This window comes from Neoarius graeffei, chromosome 6 (genome assembly GCF_027579695.1).
Source record: "Neoarius graeffei isolate fNeoGra1 chromosome 6, fNeoGra1.pri, whole genome shotgun sequence".
Taxonomy (NCBI): domain Eukaryota; kingdom Metazoa; phylum Chordata; class Actinopteri; order Siluriformes; family Ariidae; genus Neoarius; species Neoarius graeffei.
The window spans coordinates 32,493,832-32,516,395 of NC_083574.1; the positions used below are offsets into that span (position 1 = coordinate 32,493,832).

At 42.0% G+C, this 22,564-nt stretch overlaps 1 protein-coding gene across 1 annotated transcript in view; it reads left to right on the top strand.

Moving 5' to 3' along the window:
* Window positions 1–22,564, top strand: part of LOC132887847 (spectrin beta chain, non-erythrocytic 4-like) — a 221,863-nt gene that overhangs the window by 63,327 nt on the left and 135,972 nt on the right. The window contains exons 15-16 of the mRNA XM_060923573.1: window positions 5,087–5,843; window positions 19,590–19,792. Coding sequence (XP_060779556.1) covers window positions 5,087–5,843; window positions 19,590–19,792 — 960 coding nt within the window. The remainder of the gene's footprint in view (window positions 1–5,086; window positions 5,844–19,589; window positions 19,793–22,564) is intronic.

A 22,564-nucleotide genomic window follows, 5' to 3' on the forward strand; every position in this document is an offset into this window, starting at 1 on the left:
TCAAATGAGCCAATATTTGGCATGAAATTTCAAAATGTCTCACTTTCGACATTTGATATGTTGTCTATGTTCTATTATGAATACAATATCAGTTTGAGATTTGTAAATTATTGCATTCCCTTTTTATTTACAATTTGTACTTTGTCCCAACTTTTTTGGAATCGGGGTTGTAAACAAAAATACACTAACATAAATTATAAACAAAAATACAGTATAACAAAATGTAATGCACTCTCTGCCTGTGCATGTTAGTGATTCTAGCATTTCATGAGTTATCCAAAATAAAACAAATTTGATAAAATAAAAAAAGTTAATTTTATGATTGCTTCACATCAGTTTTGTGCTATATCACAGAACATTGCATGTATAAGTGTAATAATTACTTAAAAAAACCTACAGTATATGTGTTTATGCAATAGTTATGGTAAGGGTGTGGGCTTATGTGAAATTAGTAATGAGACAAGCAAAGTGAATGATGAGATGTCAGCAGTAAACATTGCTGTATGATGATGGATGGATTATAGATGGCAGTATTTCCTACAAGAGAGATTAACAAAAGGACTGTAGCAAAGGTTTCAGCTCTGGAGACAACAGGGCTGTCTACAGAGACTCATGTCTAAATTTTACATAGAAAAATGCTAGGATTATCAGACTTTTGTTCCCCCTGATTTTCTCCTTCATTTAGTCTTGGCTAATGTCCACCCATACCGATTTTCTCACTAATTTTGTCATCACCACGTCCCACACACCAGTTATGTCTCCCTTGTCATATGAAAGTTACCAATCTGGGAGGGTGAAGGGTATCACATGCTTCCTCCAAGACATGTGAAACCAGCCAAGCACATCTTCAGAGAGTTGGACTGCTGCTCATGCTACACCATGGGGTGGTGTAAAACCTTTGGAGGAAAGTGCTGTCCACCCACTTCTGGATGCATGAACTCACAGTCAATCATGATTGGCTCATGTCAATGTGATTGAAAGCAGAGAGGGAGTATGCCTTACCTCCTACCCTGAGAGCACAGCCAATTTTATTCTCTTGGACTGCTGGCTTCAGATTGATTGGTATCATTGGGATTGGGACTTGTGATCTCTTGATGAGAGGGTTACATAACACAGAGGGCCACCATTCTTCATGATGCATGAGAATGTTAATATGTTTTAAATGCAATATGGAATACTGGGGAAAAAAAGTAGTGTAACCTACTGTCTGTATACTAGGGATAGTAAGCTTTAAAGATTCGCGTCAGTGCACAATTTAAAAGTTAATGATGCAATTGCCCTGATTTTACATTGGTAAAATCTGATTTATGAATATATAATTATTAGTAGATGCCCTGTGCCTATATTATTTAGAAATATGACCGATAATTTTATATTTAGATTGATTACCACTTCTCCGAAGTTTTGCAAGTGCTCATCTCAGTGGGCAATCTCCGTGGCCAATTCTCATCAAGTCTCTCAAGCAAGTCTTGCATGAGTTGAAGACATCACACAAGCGTATACGGCGCAAGAACGGGAGCTGTAGTGGTGGCTCTGTCACTGTGGCTTGCTTGCTGTGGTTCCAAGGGATTTCAAAATAAGTCCCTTCTCGAACCAGACCCTCCTCAAGTCACATGGAGGATAAATGAGGAGGAAAAGCTACCATATTGAATTGCATAGCATTTTTACACACACACATATACATATACATATATATATATATATATATATATATATATATATATATATATATGTAACCCAGGTCTCCTATTTAAGGATATAACTAAATGCTGAGGGAGACTGGGCCTGAGTTCATAAAGTAAAAGGTTTACCCTTTATATCTGAAAGTTATTCTAATTTTGCTAACTCACTAATTTACAGTAAGGACCACCACACTGTTTAAGAAAAACCAAAACCTTTACAGGTATTTATTTACAAAAAGACAAAATGAAAGCTGTTATAAAAAAGTAAATAAGAATTTTTTCAAACGCAAAAATAAAAATAAAATAAAGTACAGGGTCTCTTTAAACGGTGTACGTCAGGTTCTAGGAACTCTGATTTTATACCCTATAAACCAAAACTAAAATAAAATGTCCCTGGTCTCAATTTCCTTTAACTTCAATAAACTCAAAATTCACCCGTGAGCCCACACACACACACACACACACACACACACACACACACACACACACTCCAAATAACCCCAAACTCAGGTTGCAGGCCTGTGCCGAAGCTCGGGTGCGGTGAGACCTAAAACTTTTTGGTCACTTCACTCAAATAAGAGCATAAACTAAGAAGCACGTGCAATGTCAAAGTCAGTAATGTACTCACAAATCCAAATGAGGGACAAAAAGGTATAGCAGAGGATAGTTAATGGCGACCACAGAGGCCGATGGCAGTCACAGTCCACAATGCAGTCCGCATGCAGCAACGAAGTCCGGGAAAGAAAAAACAGCAGGGTCCATCCACCAGCAAAACTCGTCTCAATCTTGTTTTCACAGCGTCCGTCTCCTTTAATGGCACAAAAGCGAATTGAGCCACAATATCCTCAAGCTATAAAATTCAGTTATACCCGAACGCCAGGTCATACTTAGCGCTAGCTTATTTTAGCATCGGGAAAACAGCAGACATGGAATGTTACGTTAGCATAGCATGTATCCAAACGCATCTTTTCAACTACAACATGAAGTTACAGCTCAAACTAAAAATGTACATTATATTTACCTTCTGTAGTTCACAGAAAAGCATATACACACAGGACCACGGGTAGTCGTCCTCGATGATAATTCTCAAATGTTTCCCACAATTCCTTCGCTTCCTTCAGGACTCTGACTGAAAAAACGCTCCGTCACTCTCCGGTTCAACTATGCTTAAAACCACAGCGTGAACTTCCCGCCCCGTTCCAACATAACTGCATGAATTGGATTGGCTGATTACTTGCTTCTGACCAATGACAACGCAGAAATCAAATGACTGACATACAACTTAAAGGAAAAGTTAAATTTCACAGTAATCGCACTCGTGCTCAAATCAGTTTCTCATCTTTTATATAACAGACCCTTTTAACCATATATCTATTTATTTATTTCTTATTATTTATTTTTTTCTGTAAGTAGCGTAACTTATTAAATCGTACATATATTTATTATGTTTTATCCAAAACTTTTTTTCAACCTAAATATTATGAACTCTTTAACACTCTTTTTAACAAAACTAATATACATGTACTAATTTTTATGAACTGACTTTTAAATGTTACACAGGGTTACACCTATATATATATATATATATATATATATATATATATATATATATATATAATTAGCATCACATTGAATCGCATTGTGTTGAATCAAATCGCGTCGAATCTCATCGTGTCGAATCTCAGTGCATTGCAATGGGGTGAATCGTATCATATTGCATTAGTAGTTGCTTCCGACAAGTCTTTAATGTATCGGCTCATTGGCAATGCATTGAGATGTGTATTGTGTCAGTGATGGAAATACGCATCCCTACAATATACTATATGGCAAAAGTACATGGACGCCTGAGTATTGAACATCCTATTCCAAAACCATTGGCAATAATATTGAGTTGTTTCACCTTTGCTGCTAAAACAGCCTCCGCTCTTTTGGGAAGGTTTTCCAAATTTGTGCCCCTTCAGCCTCAAGATCAGAAGAGGTTGGGCTCTGATGTTGGATGAGAAGGCCTGGTGAGAAGTTGGCATTCAGATTCATCCCAAAGTTGTTCAGTGGGTTTGAGGTCAAGGTTCAGTACAGACCAATTAAATTCTTCCATGGTTTCTTGAGAAACCATGTCTTTATGGACCTCACTGTATGAGCAGGGGCACTGTCATGCTCAAACAAGTTTGGGCCTCTTGGTTCCAGTAAAGGAAAATCTTAATGTTACAACATGCAAAGAGTTTCTAGACAATTGTATGTTCTATTCAATAGCAACTGCGGCAGGTGACTGACTTAAATGAACTAGCTAGCAAACCAAGTAGTGTGTTTTTGTTTTGTTTTTTTTAAATTGAAAGTGTTATTACCATCTTTTATCTGTTTTGCTGCTTACACAAAAAGGTAAATGAAAAGCATGTTTACTTGCAAACCTTTAAAATTGTGTGTGTGTGTGTGTGTGTGAGAGAGAGAGAGAGAGAGAGAGAGAGAGAGAGAGACCTTGGCAGAAATAGCTTCTATAAGGGTGTTGCCATCTGCTGTGGCTGATGCATTCTGAGCTAAGATGAACCCATTCAGTACACAGTCCACACCCACACACACCTTTCTCCTGAATCAATAATAATAATAATAATAATAATAATAATAATAATAAGTTTGCTGGATTACCAGGTAAACCTAGCATATGTGCACCTAGTTCCTCATATAAAATTCCTGAATTTAATTAAAAAGAAAAATTGAATAGTTTGATCTGTAAGTTACTTCATGGTGTCATGGTGTTGTCACAAATAATCATAGACTTTTTGTTCTCATTTCTGGGTCACCAAAGGATGCATCCTTGATATTTTGGTAGGATTCAAGCAAAGCCCATCTAATAAAGCCTGTCTACTCAACAGCCATCTTGGCAATGCTCTGAGGCATTTCTTTCCTGTCATAAAAAAACAGGCTTCTATCTACATGAATGTCACAAAAAACAAGATGACCTTTCAAACATGGATAGCTGTTAAAAATCGGACAAGAATGGCATTTATTTTGAATCAAAAAAAAAATTTAACAATTTTTGAGGTTGATCTGGCTATTGTGCCTGTCTGTTTCTCCATAACAAATGGAGAAATATTTTGACTATTGAAAGATGAAATTAAGTGAATAATTTACAATACAGACTGAGAAGACTTAGGGAATCAGAAGGTCAGTCTAATGATAAGAGCAAACTTACTGCAGTAATTTACTTTATTTACTTTAAAAAAGTCTATCAATAAATATAACTGAAATTGTTTTTATTAAAACATCCCCTATGCAGAACAGTGCAGAAAAAACCTAATGAATCAGAAGACAAACAATGTACTACAGATTTCCAGTTTACAGAATATAACAAAGTTTGCTACTGAGAAAGGTGCTATACAAATGAAAGTTATTATTCTTATCTGTTACAGGTGGAACCATATGGTTGAACTGGTTGAGCAGAAGAAGGATCATTTGAACTCAATCCTTCGCATCCAGAATTATTTACTTGAGTGCAGTGAGATTAAATCACAAATTCAGGAAAAACGCAAAGCCATTGATGCGACACAATATTCGGGCAGCGATCTGGGCAGTGTCTTAGCACTACAAAGGCGTTTGTCCACCATGGAGGGAGCTCTTGCCGTTCTAGAGCCCAAACTCATCCATTTGCAGCAGGAAGCAGAAGACCTTGCAACCTCCGAGCCACACAAAGCAGAGGAGATTCTCATTCCCTTTGAAGGTGTGAGTCTGGAGTGGGACGAATTGAAACGTACTCTTCAGGGTTGTGAGGATTCATTGACTGTAGCTGGCCGGCTACAGCAGTTCATTCAGGATTTGGATTCTTTCTTGACATGGATGGTGCAGAAGCAGACGGAGGCAGCATCTAATGAGTTACCTGAGTCTTTGGATGAGGCTGAGAGGCTCATCAACCTCCACGCAGCTCTCAATGAAGAAATTCACAGCTATGAGGAGGATTTTGAGCGGCTGCAGGCTGTGAGGGAACTGTTGGATTCAGATGACACTCTACTAGCGAATGCTGCACTACACCAGTGGCTCCAGAAACTTAGTGCAGGCTGGAACAAGCTGCTACAGATGTGGGAGAGCAGGAGGGATGAGCTAGTGCAGGCACACATCTACCATCTTTTCATGAAAGATGTCAAGCAGGCTGAGGCCTTCCTCAACAACCAGGTGAGACCTGTCCACTCATAGACTACAATCCCAAATCAGAAAAAATTGAAATGGTATGGAAAATCGAAATAAAAAAAGAATGCAGTGGTTTCTAAATTTAATTTGATTTGTATTTCAATGCAGACAGTATAAACCCAAGATACTTCAGGTTTTGTCTGGTCAGCTTCATGTCATTTGTTCATATACATCCATTCCTGCATTTCAGGCCTGCAAGACATTCCAAAAAAATTGGGACAGGGCAATTTAGCGTGAATAATGAGGTAAAACAATTAAATAACGATGTGATTTGAAACAGGTGATGTCAACAGGTGACTGTAATCATGATTTGGTACAAAAGCATTATTTAGGAAAGGCCTAGTCTTTGAGGAGCAAAGACGGGACAGGGCTGTCCAGTTGGTCAACAAACACATGAGAAAATTAGTGAAATGTTTAAATACAGTGTTCCTCAAAGAAGGATAGGAAGGGATTTGGATAGTTCATCCTCTATGGTGGATATCATCATTAAATGATTCAAGGGATCTGGAGGAATTACAGTGGTTAAAGAGCAAAGGGAAAAGCCTAACCTGAAAACCCATGATCTCTGATCCCTCAGACAGCACTGCATCATCTATAGCTGATATAACCACATGGGCTTGGGAGTAATTTGGCAAACCTTTGTCAAGTACTACAATACAGAGTTACATTTAAAAAATGACAGCTAAAACTTTACTGTGCAAAAAAGGAAGCCTTGTGTTGTGTCCAGAAGATATATATATATATATATATATATATATATATACATATACACACACACCCTGATCCCTGATCAGTGATAACATTATGACCACTGACATGTGAAGTGAATAACACTGATTATCTCATTACAATGGCACCTGTCAAGGGATGGGCTATATTAGACAGCAAGAGAACAATCAGTTCTTGAAATCGATCTTAGATTAGATTAGATTAGATTAGATTAGATTAGATAAAACTTTATTGATCCCTTTGGGAGGGTTCCCTCAGGGAAATTAAGAAGATCTGTTGGAAATAGGAAAAATGGACAAGCGTAAGGATCTGAGTGACTTTGATAAGGGCCAAATTGTGATGGCTGGATGACCAAAAGTGGTCCAAGGAAGGACAACTGATGAACCGGCGACAGGGTCATGGGTGTCAAAGGTTCATTGATTCGCATGGGGCACGAAGACTGGCCCATTATGGTCCAATCCCACAGAAGAGCTACTGTAGCACAAACTGATGAAAAAGTTAATGCTGGCTAAAACAGAAAAGTGTCAGCATTAACCTTTTCAGCAGTTTGTGCTCCAGTAGCTCTTCTGTGGGAGTACCGTAAACCATATGGGGCAGCCTTCATGCCCTATGCGAATCAGTGAGCCTTCGACACCCATAACCCTGTCGCCGGTTCACTGGTTGTCCTAACTTTGACCACTTTTGGTAAGTACTAACCACTACATACCAGGAACACCTCACAAGATGTGCCATTTTGGAGATGCTCAGACCCAGTCATCTAGTTATCACAATTTGGCCCTTGTCAAAGTCGCTCAGATCCTTATGCTTGCCCATTTTTTTCCTGCTTGTAACACATAAACTTCAAAAACTGACCGTTCTCTTGCTGCCTAATATATCCCACCCCTTGACAGGTGCCACGATGATGAGATGATCAATGTTATTCACGTCACCTGTCAGTGGTCATAATGTTATGGCTGATCGATGTACGTCTAGAGCAGGGTTGTCCAAACTGATCCATAAAGGGCCGTGTGGCTGCAGGTTTTCATTCCAGCCATGCAGCAGCACACCTGACTTGGCTCATTCAATCAACTGAACTGTCTTCACACAGTCAAATACTTGCAGCCACACCCACCCTTTATTAAAGGGTGGGTGTGTCAGTTGATTGAATAAGCCAAATCAGGTGTGCTGCTGCATGGCTGGAATGAAAACCTGCAGCCACACGGCCCTTTATGGATCAGTTTGGACACCCCTGGTCTAGAGGATATTACACGGTGGTGCAAAGATCTCATCTCATTATCTCTAGCCGCTTTATCCTGTTCTACAGGGTCGCAGGCAAGCTGGAGCCTATCCCAGCTGACTACGGGCGAAAGGCGGGGTACACCCTGGACAAGTCGCCAGGTCATCACAGGGCTGACACATAGACACAGACAACCATTCACACTCATATTCACACCTACGGTCAATTTAGAGTTACCAGTTAACCTGACCTGCATGTCTTTGGACTGTGGGGGAAACCGGAGCACCCGGAGGAAACCCACGCAGACACGGGGAGAACATGCAAACTCCACACAGAAAGGCCCTCGCCGGCCACGGGGCTCAAACCCGGACCTTCTTGCTGTGAGGCGACAGCGCTAACCACTACACCACCGTGCTGCCCTGGTGCAAAGATATGAAATTTAACTTTTAATATATTCACGAGTGAGCAAAGTGAACAAGTGAAAATATTTTCAACATGAGAAGCTAAACTTCATATCTTCATGCTACCATGTAATGTTCTTTATATTATATGGACACATCCACAAAAAAATACGCAAGTTAATCAAAAGAATTTTAATTTTGAACCGGTTCACCATTTTGACAACGCAAGTCAAGTCAGCCAGAAAACATTGGGAGTGGCGTCATCGGAGTGAAATATCAGGAATTATTATACATTCAGGACACTTTTTCGATGGAATAAAAATGTGTATTCTATTCCCTTTTAGCGGGTTTCATTCATTTGGTTTGATAGCATGCAATATTGTTCGCATATCACTTATCCTACGTGTATTATGTCACTCTACCCAATGGAGAATGAGTGTTGAATATGATTTATGATATTGCCTGGCTGTCAAAACAACATGACGTCACACATTGGAGCTGATGCGAATATCTAATGAGAAAGTTTTCTGCTGTGCATGCACAGAAGCATTTCTTTGTTCGCCGGGAATGAGAAAGACATGCTGAACACCTGAAAGACTCCCAAAACTTCATTATATATTCTTCACGCATATTTGCAAGAGAAAAACATACCAACGGACATCAAAAAACTGGAAAAGAGACACGTCGGAGACATAAAACTTCCACGCTAGTGAGCAACTGTAGCAATTTGTAACCAAACATGGCTGCCAGGTTTGCTTTGTTAAATACGGAAGCTTTTGAGAGAATTTTGAAAGAGAAAGATACATTGAACACCCGAAAGGAATGTAAATAATAATAATAATAATATTGGGTATTTTTTTTCATGATATATCATATGGTGGTGCAGTTGGTTAGCACTGTTGCCTTACAGCAAGAAGGTTCTGGGTTTGAGCTCTGTGGCCAACGGGGGCCTTTCTGTGTGGAGTTTGTATATTCTCCCTGTGACTTCGTGGGTTTCCTCAGGGTGCTCCGGCTTCCCCCAAAGACATATGATTCGGTTAACTGGCTGCTCTAAATTGTCCATAAGTGTGAGTGTGTGTGTGAATGATTGAGAAGAGAAAACCTCTATAATAATCCAGCAGAAGGCAACGGTTAACCACTACTGTAATTCTTCCCTCGAGACATTGATGGCTGAAGCCGTCAGAGCGGCTACGCCACTGCAGTGATATGCCAGATAGAGAGAGAGATATCTGATATATTCCATTTAGTTAGCATGCTACTGAACTCGTCTTTGACTCGTTCAATATCATGCTAGCTGAATGGAATATATTTGATATACCATGAAAAAAAGCCAGTCAATATTATTGAAGTATTTCACTCAGATCTGGAATGTATTTCGTATGAAAAATACAAGCTTTTCAACACAAGAAGATACACTTAATATCGTCAAGCCAACGTGTTTGTAACACCTCTGTTGAGAATGGTGGAAAGTGAAGCACTGGCACATGCAGGTTAGTTACTCTGGTAACCTTTTATTTCAGCTTTTCAGCTTATACTTTCTCACACAAACATGGCATGCAGGGAAGCTTCCCTTCTCTCTGCTTCCTCCCTCCGTATACACCCTCACCTGTCACTGCAAGACACACACACACACACACACACGTCATTCATGAGACACAGGTGTGATCACTTTGCCACTCATCTTCCCTAGCCTTGCCCTCCATTCACAAACTGGTGCTTGACCCTGCCCCTGCCGTCAGTGTGATTTTCTTTTCATTATATCAACACATTCACAAACAAAAAGTACCCGTGTATCAAAACAATTCACTGATTTCCTCACGAATGACATATAGAGATATATGCCACAGTTTTAGTTCACCATGTCCCAGATGTAGTTTGTATGAAAAATACGAGTGCTGTATTTCCCAGTAAAACACTCATGGCCATATAATGTGTGTGTGTATATATATATATATATATATATATATATATATATATATATATATATATATACCAACAAAGTAACTATGAGAGAGAGAGTGAAAACAAACCATACATAAGTGAGAAAATGAAGGGGTCTGAGATTATATTATAAGGATTCCGGAGTAATGCATCTTTAGCGTTTTTTTTCTTGCTGAACAGGCAAGTTATTTGGTGGTTGCCATTTTTGTTGGGGCATTTGTATTATTAATCAGTTGTTAGGATTTTTATGTAATTGGTTAGAAGGTGACTGTGTGTGTGGAGGTATGTGTATTTTTTCTATGTCAGACATCTTTAAGAAGAGCAAGTCATTCTGTAATTTGTAAGATATCTGTGTCTATTTGTTCTCTAAACTGTTTTAACTTGCATACTAACATAGGTTGGCTAGTGGCTATTGGGTGTTGATTTTTTTTTCTGTAATATATTAATTTAAAGTTAATTTATATTGGCTTACATGGAAGTGATTTTGTGTAATTTTCTGTGGACCTGTGTCTTCTCATTTGCTCCTTGGTTTTATTCTGGTATTCTAACATTATCCAATTAGTGGCGATCAGTATATTTTTTGAGTTTCTCTGTATTTTTTTGCATTTTGCACTTGGTTATATTGGGCAAGTTAACTGATTGATACAAACTATAAAGCTTTTATTTCCATAACACATATTTTTGTTGATACTGTATACAACTCGTTAATATTTTATCAGTGTTGTTTTAGGAACACGGGGCCTCATTTACCAAGGTGGATATGAATCGATTTAAAAGTAAATTGTTCATAAGAACATTTACAAAATAAATGTGACTATAGTATATATCAAGCTGCAATCTGCCTTACACTCCCTTGTGTGTCATCTTCAGGCCTCCTGTGATTCCATGCTTTTCCAACATGGCATCAGGACGGTCTACTTAGATTAGATTAGATTAGATTAGATTAGATTAGATTAGATAAAACTTTATTGATCCCTTTGGGCGGGTTCCTTCAGGGAAATTAAGATTCCAGCAGCATAATTACAGATAAACAGAGAAAAGAAATAGAGAAAACTTTTAGATAAATTAAAATAAATTAAGTATTTACATATACAAATATATAAAAAGAATAAGATATGGGGAAGAGAGGAAGGGGGAGGGGGAAGGGGGGAGAAGGGGGGCAGCGGTAGGAGAGATATTGCACTTTATATTGCACATTGTCCAGTATTGCTTATTGTTAGGCTAGGCTACTGCTCCTTCCCATCCTCTGTCCTCCTGTTACCCCTCCTCCCCCCCAGAGAGGAGTTGTACAGTCTGATGGCGTGAGAGACAAAGGAGTTTTTGAGTCTGTTCGTCCTGCACTTGGGAAGGAGCATTCTGTCACTGAACAGGCTCCTCTGGTTGCTGATGATGGTATGCAGAGGGTGACTGGCATCATCCATGTTGTTCAATAGTTTGTCCATAGACCTCTTCTCTGCCACCGTCACCAGAGAGTCCAGCTTCATGCCGACCACAGAGCCAGCCCACCTGATCAGTTTGTCCAGCCTGGATGTGTCCTTCTTGGATGTGCTGCCCCCCCGGCACACCACGGTGTAAAACAGGACACTGGCGACCACAGACTGATAGAACATCCACAGGAGTTTCCTGCAGATGTTAAAGGACCGCAGCCTCCTAAGGAAGTATAGCCTGCTTTGTCCCTTCCTGTATAAGTGTTTGGTGTTGCAAGTCCAGTCCAGCTTGCTGTCCAGCCACAGCCCAAGGTACTTGTAGGAATCCACAGCCTCCATCTTGACTCCCTCAATCAGAACTGGTCGTGACCTTGGTCTGGACCTCCCAAAGTCGATGACCAGCTCCTTGGTCTTTGAGATGTTGAGCTGCAGATGGTTCCTGTTGCACCACACAGCAAAGTCCATCATCAGGCTCCTATACTCCTCCTCTCTGTCATCACTGATACACCCAACGATGGCTGTGTCATCGGCAAACTTCTGAATGTGACACAGCTCCGGGTTGTAGCAGAAGTCCGTGCTGTACAGGGTGAAGAGAAGAGGGGCCAGCACCGTGCCCTGGGGTGCTCCAGTGCTGCTAATCACAGTGTCAGATGTGATGTCCTTCAGCCTGACATACTGCGGCCTGTCAGTGAGGTAGCTGGAGATCCAGGTGACCAGGCAGGGGTCCTATCGCATCCTGTTCAGTTTGTCCTGAAGCAATAGGGGCTGGATGGTGTTGAAGGCACTCGAGAAGTCCAAGAAGAGGATCCTCACTGTGCCATTTCCCTTATCCAGATGTGAGTGGGCTCGGTGTAGCAGGTAGAGGATGGCGTCTTCCACAGCGACACCTGCCCAGTACGCAAACTGCAGACAGTCCTGGGCATGTTGTACCTGGGGTCTGAGGAGGCTGAGGAAGAGCCGCTCCAATGTCTTCATCAGATGTGAAGTGAGTGCCACCGGTCGGAAGTCGTTCAGCTCGCTGGGCTGATTCTTTTTGGGACCTGGAACGATACAAGATGTCTTCCAGAGGGTGGGCACTCTCCCCAGCTGCAGACTAAGGTTGAAGATGTGTTGGAGTGGTTCACCCAGTTCAGCAGCACAGGTCTTCAGTAGTCGGGGACACACCTTGTCCAGGCCTGCTGCTTTCCTGGGGTGAAGCTTTCTCAGTTGAACCGATTGAAAAAGTCATTCAACTCATTCGCCCTCTCCCCTGTCCCCTCAAAGACTCTGGTCTTTGTATTGTGGCCTGTGATGGTTTTCACACCTTCCCAGACCTCCCTCATGCTGTTCTCCTTCAGCTTCTGCTCCACCTTCCTCCTGTAGCTGTCCTTAGCTTCCCTCACGCAGCGTTTTACCTCCTGCTGTGCTGCTTTCATCACCTCCCTATCCCTGCTCCTGAAGGCGGCCTTCTTCCTGTTGAGGACAGCTTTGACTTCCTGTGTTACCCATGGCTTGTTATTAGGGTAACACCGTACAGTCTTAGTGGGGGAGACCACGTCTGCACAGAAGTTAAGGTAATCCTTCAGACAGTGTGTCAACCCCTCTATGTCCTCACAGTGTGGGCTAAGCAGCACATCCCAGTCCGTGATGTCATAACAGTCCCTGAGGGCATCTTCCATTTCAGGGGACCACCTCCTGATGGAGCTAGTTGTTGCAGGCTGCCTTTGAACCAGGGGGGGTGTACTTTGGCTGTAGAAGAACCAGGTTGTGGTCAGACTTCCCTAGTGGGGGGAGGGGTGTGACTCTGTATGCATCCCTCACATTAGCATACAGCAAGTTAATTGTCCTGTTGTTCCTTGTTGGACAGTCCACAGCCTGGTAAAAAGCAGCCAAAGTAGGGTCCAAAGTAGCGTGATTAAAGTCCCCAGAAATGATGATAAATGCCTCAGGGTGCTGTGTCTGCAGCCTTGCTGTGACACAGTGAATCCTCTCACATGCAGCGGCTGCGTCTGCCCTCGGAGGGATGTAAACACAGATGGTGATCACGTGACTGAACGCCCTCGGCAGATAATATGGCCACAGGCTAACGGCTAGCAGCTCCAAGTTCGGGCAACATAAAACTGTCTTTACGGAGATATGTCCCGGGTTACACCAGTGATTGTTAACATAAATGATGAGTCCCCCACCTTTGCTTTTCCCGCACGTGTTAGTGTCTGTCGGCTCTCACAGCAGTGAATCCCCGCAGGTCCACGTTAGCATCCGGTACAAGGTACAGCCATGTCTCCGTAAAGATAAATAAGCTGCCCTCCCGGTAAATCCGCTGGTTGTTCAGAGCGGAAAGCTCATCGACTTTATTCGGCAGCGAGTTCACATTCCCCATGATAATGGAGGGAATGGAGGGTTTGTAGTGCCGCCGGTTGTCCACTAGCCTAGCCTTTAGCTTAGCTCCAGCTTTGCAGCCCCTTGGTTTCCTTTTCAGCTCGGCTGGGATGGGGTGTCGTATCCCGGCTCGTCCCATTGCTACTGGCGCATTCTGGCTGACAGTCATTTTAATAATAATAACTTTTGTCAATTAGGTAGAAACCTTTAGTTAATTTATGTTTGTGCAAACATTTACACATACACCTTCATGAAAAGATTGATAAATGAGGCCCATAAACAAAACAAATATGTAAATTAATAAATAGTACATTTGAAATGAACAAGTCAAATTCATTTTACTAGCTGTGAAGTTGCCTGCATGCAAAGAGTGAGATTTCCTGTGCAAATTAATGCCATTTGCTAGACAGGGTCATTAGATTAGTCATATATAATGTCAAATTTAGTCTGCATGAAAAAAAAATCTTATACACATAAATATGAGCTACCTTTTAATAGTTGTATTTACATGTACAGTGCCTTGCAAAAGTATTCATCCCCCTTGGTGTTTGTTCTGTTTTGTTGCATTACAAGCTGGAATTAAAATGGATTTTTTGGGGGGGTTAGCACCATTTGATTTACACAGCATGCCTACCACTTTAAAGGTGCACATTTTTTTTTTATTGTGACACAAACAATAATTAAGATGAAAAAACAGAAATCTGGAGTGTGTATAGGTATTCACCCCCTTTAGTATAAAGCCCCTAAATAAGAGCTGGTCCAACCAGTTCACTTCATAAGTCACATAATTAGTTGATTAAGATCCACCTATGTGCAATCAAAGTGTCACATGATCTGGCACATGATGTCTGTATAAATCAACCTGTTCTTGAAAGACCCTGACTCTGTAACACTACTAAGCAAGCAACATGAGAACCAAGGAGCACTCCAAACAGGTCAGAGACAGAATTGTGGAGAAGTATAGATCAGGGTTGGGTTAGAAAAAAATATCCCAAACTTTGAATAACCCAGGGAGCACAATTAAATCCATTATAGCAAGATGGAAAGAACATGGCACCACTACAAACCTGATAAGAGAAGGCCACCCACCAAAACTCACAAACCGGGCAAGGAGGGCATTAATCAGAGATGCAACAAAGACACCAAAGGTAACACTGAAGGAGCTGCAAAGATCCACAATGGAGATGGGAATATCCATCCATAGGAACACTAAGTCATACACTCCACAGAGTGGGGCTTTATGGAAGAGTGGCCAGAAAAAAGCCATTGCTGAAGAAAACACATTTGGAGTTTGCCCAACAGCATGTGGCAGACTCCCCAAACACATGGAAAAAAATTCTCTGGTCAAATGAGACAAAATTTGAACTTTTTGGCCATCATGGGAAATGCCATGTGTGGTGCAAACCCAACACCCTGAGAACACCACCCCTACAATGAAGCATAGTGGTGGCAGCATCATGCTGTTGGGTTGTTTTTCATCTGCAGGGACAGGAAAGCTGGTCAGGACTGAAGGAAAGATGGATTAAACTAAATGCAGGACAATTCTGGAGGAAAACCTGTTTGAGTCAGTGAGAGGTTTGAGGGTGGGATGAAGGTTCACAGTCCAGCAGGACAATGACCCTAAACATACTGCTAAAGCTACACTGGAGTGGTTTAAAGGGAAACATTTAAATGTCTTGGAATGGCCTAATCAAAGCCCAGACCTCAATCCAACTGAGAATCTGTGGCATAACCTGAAGATTGCTGTACACCAACGCAACCCATCTATCTTGAAGGAGTTGGAGCAGTTTTGCCTTGAGGAATGGGCAAAAATCCCAGTGACTAGATGTGGTAAGCTAATAGATACATACCCCAAGAGATTTGCAGGTGTAATTGCAGCAAAAGGTGGCTCTACAAAGTATTGACTTTGAGGGGGCTGAATACCTACAGTATACACACTCCAGATTTCTGTTTTTTCAATTTAATTATTGTTTGTGTCACAATAAAAAAAAACATCATCATCATATCTTGACACGATAGTGCTTTATCCAGGAGATGGCGATGTTGGTGACGATCTCTTAGGTCCACATCAGAGCAGTGAGGACCTAGTGGACAGTCCCGTAAGATGTGGTCCATCATCTGTTCTTCGCCGCAGGGACATCTTGCATCTGTCGCAATACCCCAACGTGCCAGGTTCTTCTTCATTTTACCCACTTTACTCCTTGCCTGGTTCAATGTCACCCAGTCCTTGCGACTGAGAGAGCTTCCTGTTGGAAACTGCTGTTGATGTTCGGGAAGCGCTGCGTTGAGATTGGCGTCGTCTAGGTCTTTCCATCTTTCAAGACGGAAATTTGATGTCTGAGCAGGGTCAAGAGGTTCAACGGTGACAAAGCTCTTGCGCGAGGCAAGACGGTGAGGTACTTCCTGGTGCTGGTGAAGTGGATGGCGCTCATCGTTGGCCTGCTTGAACCGCTCTGCACGAGACAGAGCTTCTCGTCGTATGTTGGGCGGTGCAATGCCCGACAGCCTATACAAGCTTGGCAATGGGGTTGCACGCATGGTTCCTGTTATAGTGCGGCATGCACTATTCAGTGAGGGGTCTACTTTGTTGGCGTGTGCAGACCTAGCCCAAATGGGAGCGCAGTATTCAGCAACTGAATAGCACAGTGCTAAAGCTGTTGTTTGGATGGTGTTGGCGTCGGCTCCCCGGTTAGAGTTTCCCATTTTGGCCAGCAAGTTGTTTCTGCTGGAGAAACAACTTCTTCTTTAACTTAAGTATGTGTTCCTTGAATGACAGTGTCCTGTCCAAGGTCACTCCTAAGTAAACGGGGTGCTTGGTGTTCTTAAGCAGCTTGCCGTTCCATCTGATATCCAGGGTGGTCTTGGATTCCTTGTTATTCAGGTGGAAAGTGCAAACTTGAGTCTTTCCTGGGTTTGCATTCAGGGACCATTTTGTATAGTATTTGGTCAGTGCCTCAAGTGCTTCAGTTAGCCTTTGTTGGATAGTCTTGAAACTATCAGATTGAGTCGCTAGACACAAATCATCAGCATACAGAAATCTTCTGACATTGTTGAAGACTGGCTGATCGTTCGTGTAAATATTAAATAATATCGGGGATAGGACAGAGCCCTGTGGTAGGCCGTTCTTTTGGCTCCTCCAGTGGCTCTTCCTTCCATCCATTTCGACAAAGAATCTTCTGTTTGTCAACAAAGACTCTATGATTCGGACAGTTGGGATGTTGCTTACTGTCTTGGCTAACTTCATGAGCAATGACCTATGTTTCACCGTGTCGTAAGCTGCGGACAGGTCCACAAACACAGCGCCAGTGATCTTCTTAGCCTCGAAGCCATCTTCGATGTACTGCGTGAGATTTAGAACCTGCCTGCAGCACGACTTACCTTGTCGAAACCCTGCTTGTTCTGGGATTAATTGATCTTCAATCGAGGGTGCTATTCGCTCCAATAACAATCTCTCATATACTTTATAGAGTACACACAATAGTGAGATTGGGTGATAACTCTTAGGATCTTCGGGCTCTTTGGTTTCAGAAGAGCAACAACCCTTGATTTTTGCCATATCTTGGGAATGGTGTAGGATGTCGCACACGAGTTGAAGAAGCTTACAAGCCAGTTCCTGGTTTGTCCCCCGAAGTGCTGAACAGTCTCCGGAGGGATTCCATCAAGTCCTGCAGCTTTTCCTGGCTTTAGTTGTTTTATAGCTGCATTTACTTCTTCAATCGTGAATGGTTCGAATTGGTCGTCACAGGTGTTCATGACGCGTGCCATTTCATTTTTCATCTTCTGTAGACATCCTCTTTCTTTGTTGATGGGTTTTCCATTCATCAAGAGCTGGTTCGCGACTTGGTTTGGTGTCACTGCAGCAGATCGTCTTGGCGGCTCCTTGTTGCAATCAAGTTTCCTAATCATATTCCACGCTTTCTTGCTATTGTGAGTTAAGTCCGTGCTGGTTATGGTTTCTTTCCATCGCACCTTTCTCTCATCACTAACAAGTGCGACGTGGACTTCGTCCAGTTCTATCGTATCCTGGGCTTGGTGGTAACCCTTGGTCGTAAAACGGGCTTAGCTTCGTCCAAGATTGATCTGTGTTGTGATCTTGGTATGGGGCTCATAACTGATTTTTCGAAGTTGTGACGATGTTGCTAGGATACAAAGATGAGGTCTGGGTTGTACCCTCATTTCCATCTAGTGCTAGAGAAAGATGGTTTATCCTTTGCGCTGTAGAGTAGCGTCAAGTTGTTGTTTAGGGCCCATTCCTCGACTGCTTCACCATCATTGTTATTATGGTCGTAGCCCCATAAGGTATTTTGGCTATTGAAATCCCCAATAACCAATAAAACCTTATTACCAAAGTCAAAATTAGCGGGCCATTCAAACGGGATCGGTGGTGGCTTATACACCAAGATTAAGGTAACTTTCTCAGTTTCCACGCGAAGTATTTCGATCCCATTCAATGTGCAATCCTTGCTCTGGGAAATGATGGATGAATCCCGAGCGTAGATAGCACTTCCATAAGTCTGGCTCGGGTGGTGGATTATCAAAGCCATTCCTGGGATGTTAGGGGGTGTGGCATTTTTGTGGGTCTCTTGGAGGCACAAAAAAATCCACGTCCATTTGCAACAGGAGGACTGATTTGTCTTGGGACATTCCTTCTGCGTTGAAGGTGCAGACTTTAAAAGAAGCCATGATCGGGGCTGAGGGTCTATCCTTTTACCACCCCTGAAGTTTTACACTCTTCGTGTGTTGTAGCAATTGGTCTCTGGCGATGCCAGATTAACGAGGGACACCACGTGAAGGTTTGCTACTTGTCCCCCAACAATAAAAAAACAATGTGCACCTTTAAAGTGGTAGGTCTGTTGTGTAAATCAAATGGTTCATTTTAATACCAGCTTGTAATGCGACAAAACAGGGCAAACACTAAGGAGGATGAATACTTTTTGTAACTGTGTGGCACGGTCGTGTAGTGGTTAGCACTGTTGCCTCACAGCAAGAAAGTTCTGGGTTTGAGCACAGTGGCCGACAGGAGCCTTTCTATATGGAGTTTGCATGTTCTCCCCATGTCTTTGTGGGTTTCCTCCGGTTTCCCCCACAGTCCAAAGACATGCAGGTTAGGCTAATTGGTGGCTCTAAATTGACCATAGGTTTGAATATGATTGTGAATGGTTGTTTGTCTGAGTGTCAGCCCTGCGATGACCTGGTGACTTGTCCAGGGCATACCCTGCCTCTCGCCCATAGTCAGCTGGGATGGACTCCAGCTTGCCTATGACCCTGCACAGGATAAGCGGTTATGGATAATGGGTGGTTTTACATGTAACTTTTAACAACCACACTGTCAATGTTTTTTCTTGTTTTTATTTCCTACCATTAATCTCATATTCAAAATACTTGCAAATGCTGAAGATGCAGTATGGCAAGTATGGTTATTCAGGATGTATAGGTATGCAGTATTCTTTTGAATTTTAAATTTCTTTTTAATAATAGAAATCATGTTTGTTGAATATTCAAATGTGTCTAACAGTGTATAATTGATTATTTGCACATGTCTAAATGCACTCCCTGAACAGGTGAAGGGCTTTAGGGCTCCATTCATATCAGGATTATTTATATGGTTTATTAATTAGATGAAGGTATAATAGATTTATTTTCTATATTTTCTCATTAGGAGTCCTCATTGGCACATGTGGAGCTCCCTACAACAGTGGAGACAGTAGAAGCAGCCATTAAGAAACACAAAGAGTTCAGCATGGCGATGGAGCTCAATCTGCACCGGATCAAAGCTGTGATTGAGGCAGGAGAGAGTCTTATCAGCCAGAACAACATCTACTCTGAGCGCATCCGAGATCGGGTGGATTTACTCATTACCAGGTCAGACATGCCTGTAAATACCTCATGCAAAACACCTAAAAATGATCAGAGACCTCATTAAGTATTTTAACCACTCAGGTTATGAGCTATTGTTCAAATAGTAGACTTCCATTGTACACTGCCACATTTACACAGTGGTGTAGTGATTAGCACTGTCACCTCACAGCAAGAAGGTTCTGGGTTTGAGCTCAGTGGCCGATGGGGACCTTTCTGTGTGGAGTTTGCATGTTCTTCCCATGTCTGCGTGGGTTTCCTCTGGGTGCTCCAGTTTCCCCCACAGTCCAAAGGACATGCAGGTTAGGCTAATTGGTGGCTCTAAATTGACCGTAGATGTGAATGTGGGTGTGAATGGTTGTTTGTCTCTGAGTGTCGGCCCTGCGATGACCTGGTGACTTGTCCCCGCCTCTTGCCCATAGCTAGCTGGGATAGGCTCCAGCTTGCCTGCGACCTTGTACAGGTTAAGTGGTTACAGATAATGGATGAATAGATGGACTGATGGATGGACTATGACATTTAGTACAGGTACTGTGCTTAATCTAAAAGTTTTAACACAAGTTAAATTTTTCTGAAAAATGCTTAAATGTAACTTTAGAGAAGTTGAAGAAAGCTACTTGAAGCTTTTGTTCAAAGCTGTGCTTTACAGACTGTAAATATTTTGAATAAACCTTTTTTTTTTTTTACTATGAGCAGGGCTCATTCATATGTTTATTTAGCCAAGAACAGTAATCTGAGGCTAGCAGGGTCACAGGTTACCCAAATTAGACAGTTCTCAAGGATGTCAGATTCTTGTTCTTGGTAGACAGGAATGAAACCTGATGTGGTTCTTGATGTTATAGCCCATGTTATAGCTTATTTGAGCTACTGTAGACTTCCTGTCAGCTCAGACCAGTATGGACATTCTACTCTGATCTCTCTCAACAAGGTGTTTCAGTTTACAGACCCTCTGCAAACAGGATGGTTTTTTTTTGTTTGTTTGTTTGTTTGTTTGTTTGTTTATTGTACAATCAGGCTTGTAGTACTCTAGTCCAGGACTTGGACTCGAGTCTGACTCATGTCCTAATTTTAAGGACTTGTGACTCAACTTGGACTTGAGCACTGATGACTCGGACTTGGACTCAGATTCATGCATTAACTGCATTAGGACTCGTAAATTGGAGACGAGAACTCAGATTTTTTTGTTTGTAACATGCCATAATAATTTGGCATAAGATCTTTATATCTACGTTAATTTTTGTACTAATTTCGTGCAAGAGTCACACCTGCGTGCCTTGGCGCGTGCATCAGAGACTCTCAGGCACACTCTGGACAGCGTGCGCGCCAAGCAGACTCTTTCGCGTGTGCCATAAATGACTCTCATCTGCATAGGATTAAGGCACAATTGGCACGCCTATATTAAAACTGTGAAAATGTACTTACTTTGTGGAGTATTGAGTTGCGCTGCTGACACATTACCAAGCCTTATTTCCTTGTTTGGTTTCTTGATCCCTGATTTTGTGTTTCTCATCTTTGATTCGGCCGAGTCTAGGATAGCCTGTTTGTGCCTCACTTGACCTATTGTTTGTTTCACTGTTTTATGATTTTGCTTGCCGTTCTGGATTGTTTACCTATCTTCACTTGTATTAATAAACACACCTTCTGCACTTACATCCTTCTGCACTTACATCCGTCTCCCAACCATCTCTGACAGAATACTTCGCACTCCCTGACAAAGAGAATGCACATTCACCTGTTCATACATTGTGTTCAGGAACAAACTAATGTTAATAGCACTAAAACAGCCATTGTCAAATGGTGTGGTGGGAGTCTTGTTCTTGGACTCGACTCGGACTCAGCTCAATTTTTTTAATGACTTCGACTTGAACACTGGGGACTTGAGACTGGACTCAGACTCGAGGTTCAGTGACTTGACTACAACACTGCGTACCATTCTGTGTAAACAATAGAGACTGTTGTGTGAAAATCTCAGGAGATCAGCAGTATCTGAAATTCTCAAACCAGCCATCTGCTGTATATACACACTCGTCCACATTATTAGGAACACCTTCACATTCATTCAGTTATCTGATCAACCAATCATGTGGCAGCAAGCAGTGCAATGCCAAAAAACATGCAGATACAAATCAAGAGCTTCAGTTGATGTTCACATCAAACATCAGAATGAAGAAAGTATGAAATCCCTGATGTTTGAGTCCATCTCTGTGGCTGAGGTCACATTGTTGAAGGCACTTAATAAGATCAGGCTGTGTGGTTAACTGCTTCAGCAGCGTTGCATGGAGATCTGGGGCAGTTCCTTTGGACTGACAAACTACTGGGATGGTGGGTTTTTTTTTTAGTTTGTTTTTGGCAATGCAGTGGTTGTGTTGCAATTATAGGGGAGTCTCCTTATTTGATAGCTGAATCTAAAATTTTGGAGGAACAACCCAGGCTATGGAACATCAGGCCAGTTCTTTACTTTTGTCGGGGTAATGTAAGAATGCTCATCTAGTCTGTATGTTTTGTGGATTTGGAGAAGGCCTGTGATTGTGTGCTTTGACATTTGTTGTAGGTGGTACTGCAGAAGTTTGGAGTACCTGGGTTGGTAGCTCATCCGGCCGACAGGCAGTGAGCTTATGCCATCATGTGTTGTCCGTCGTCTGTCCAGCGTCGTCTACATTTCACAAAAATCGCTTCTTCTGTCAATTCTTCACCGATTTATTTATTTATTTATTATTATTATTTGGCAGGAAAGTAAGTCTGCCTGGGGTGCATATAGCTTCTACCCAAATTTGCATA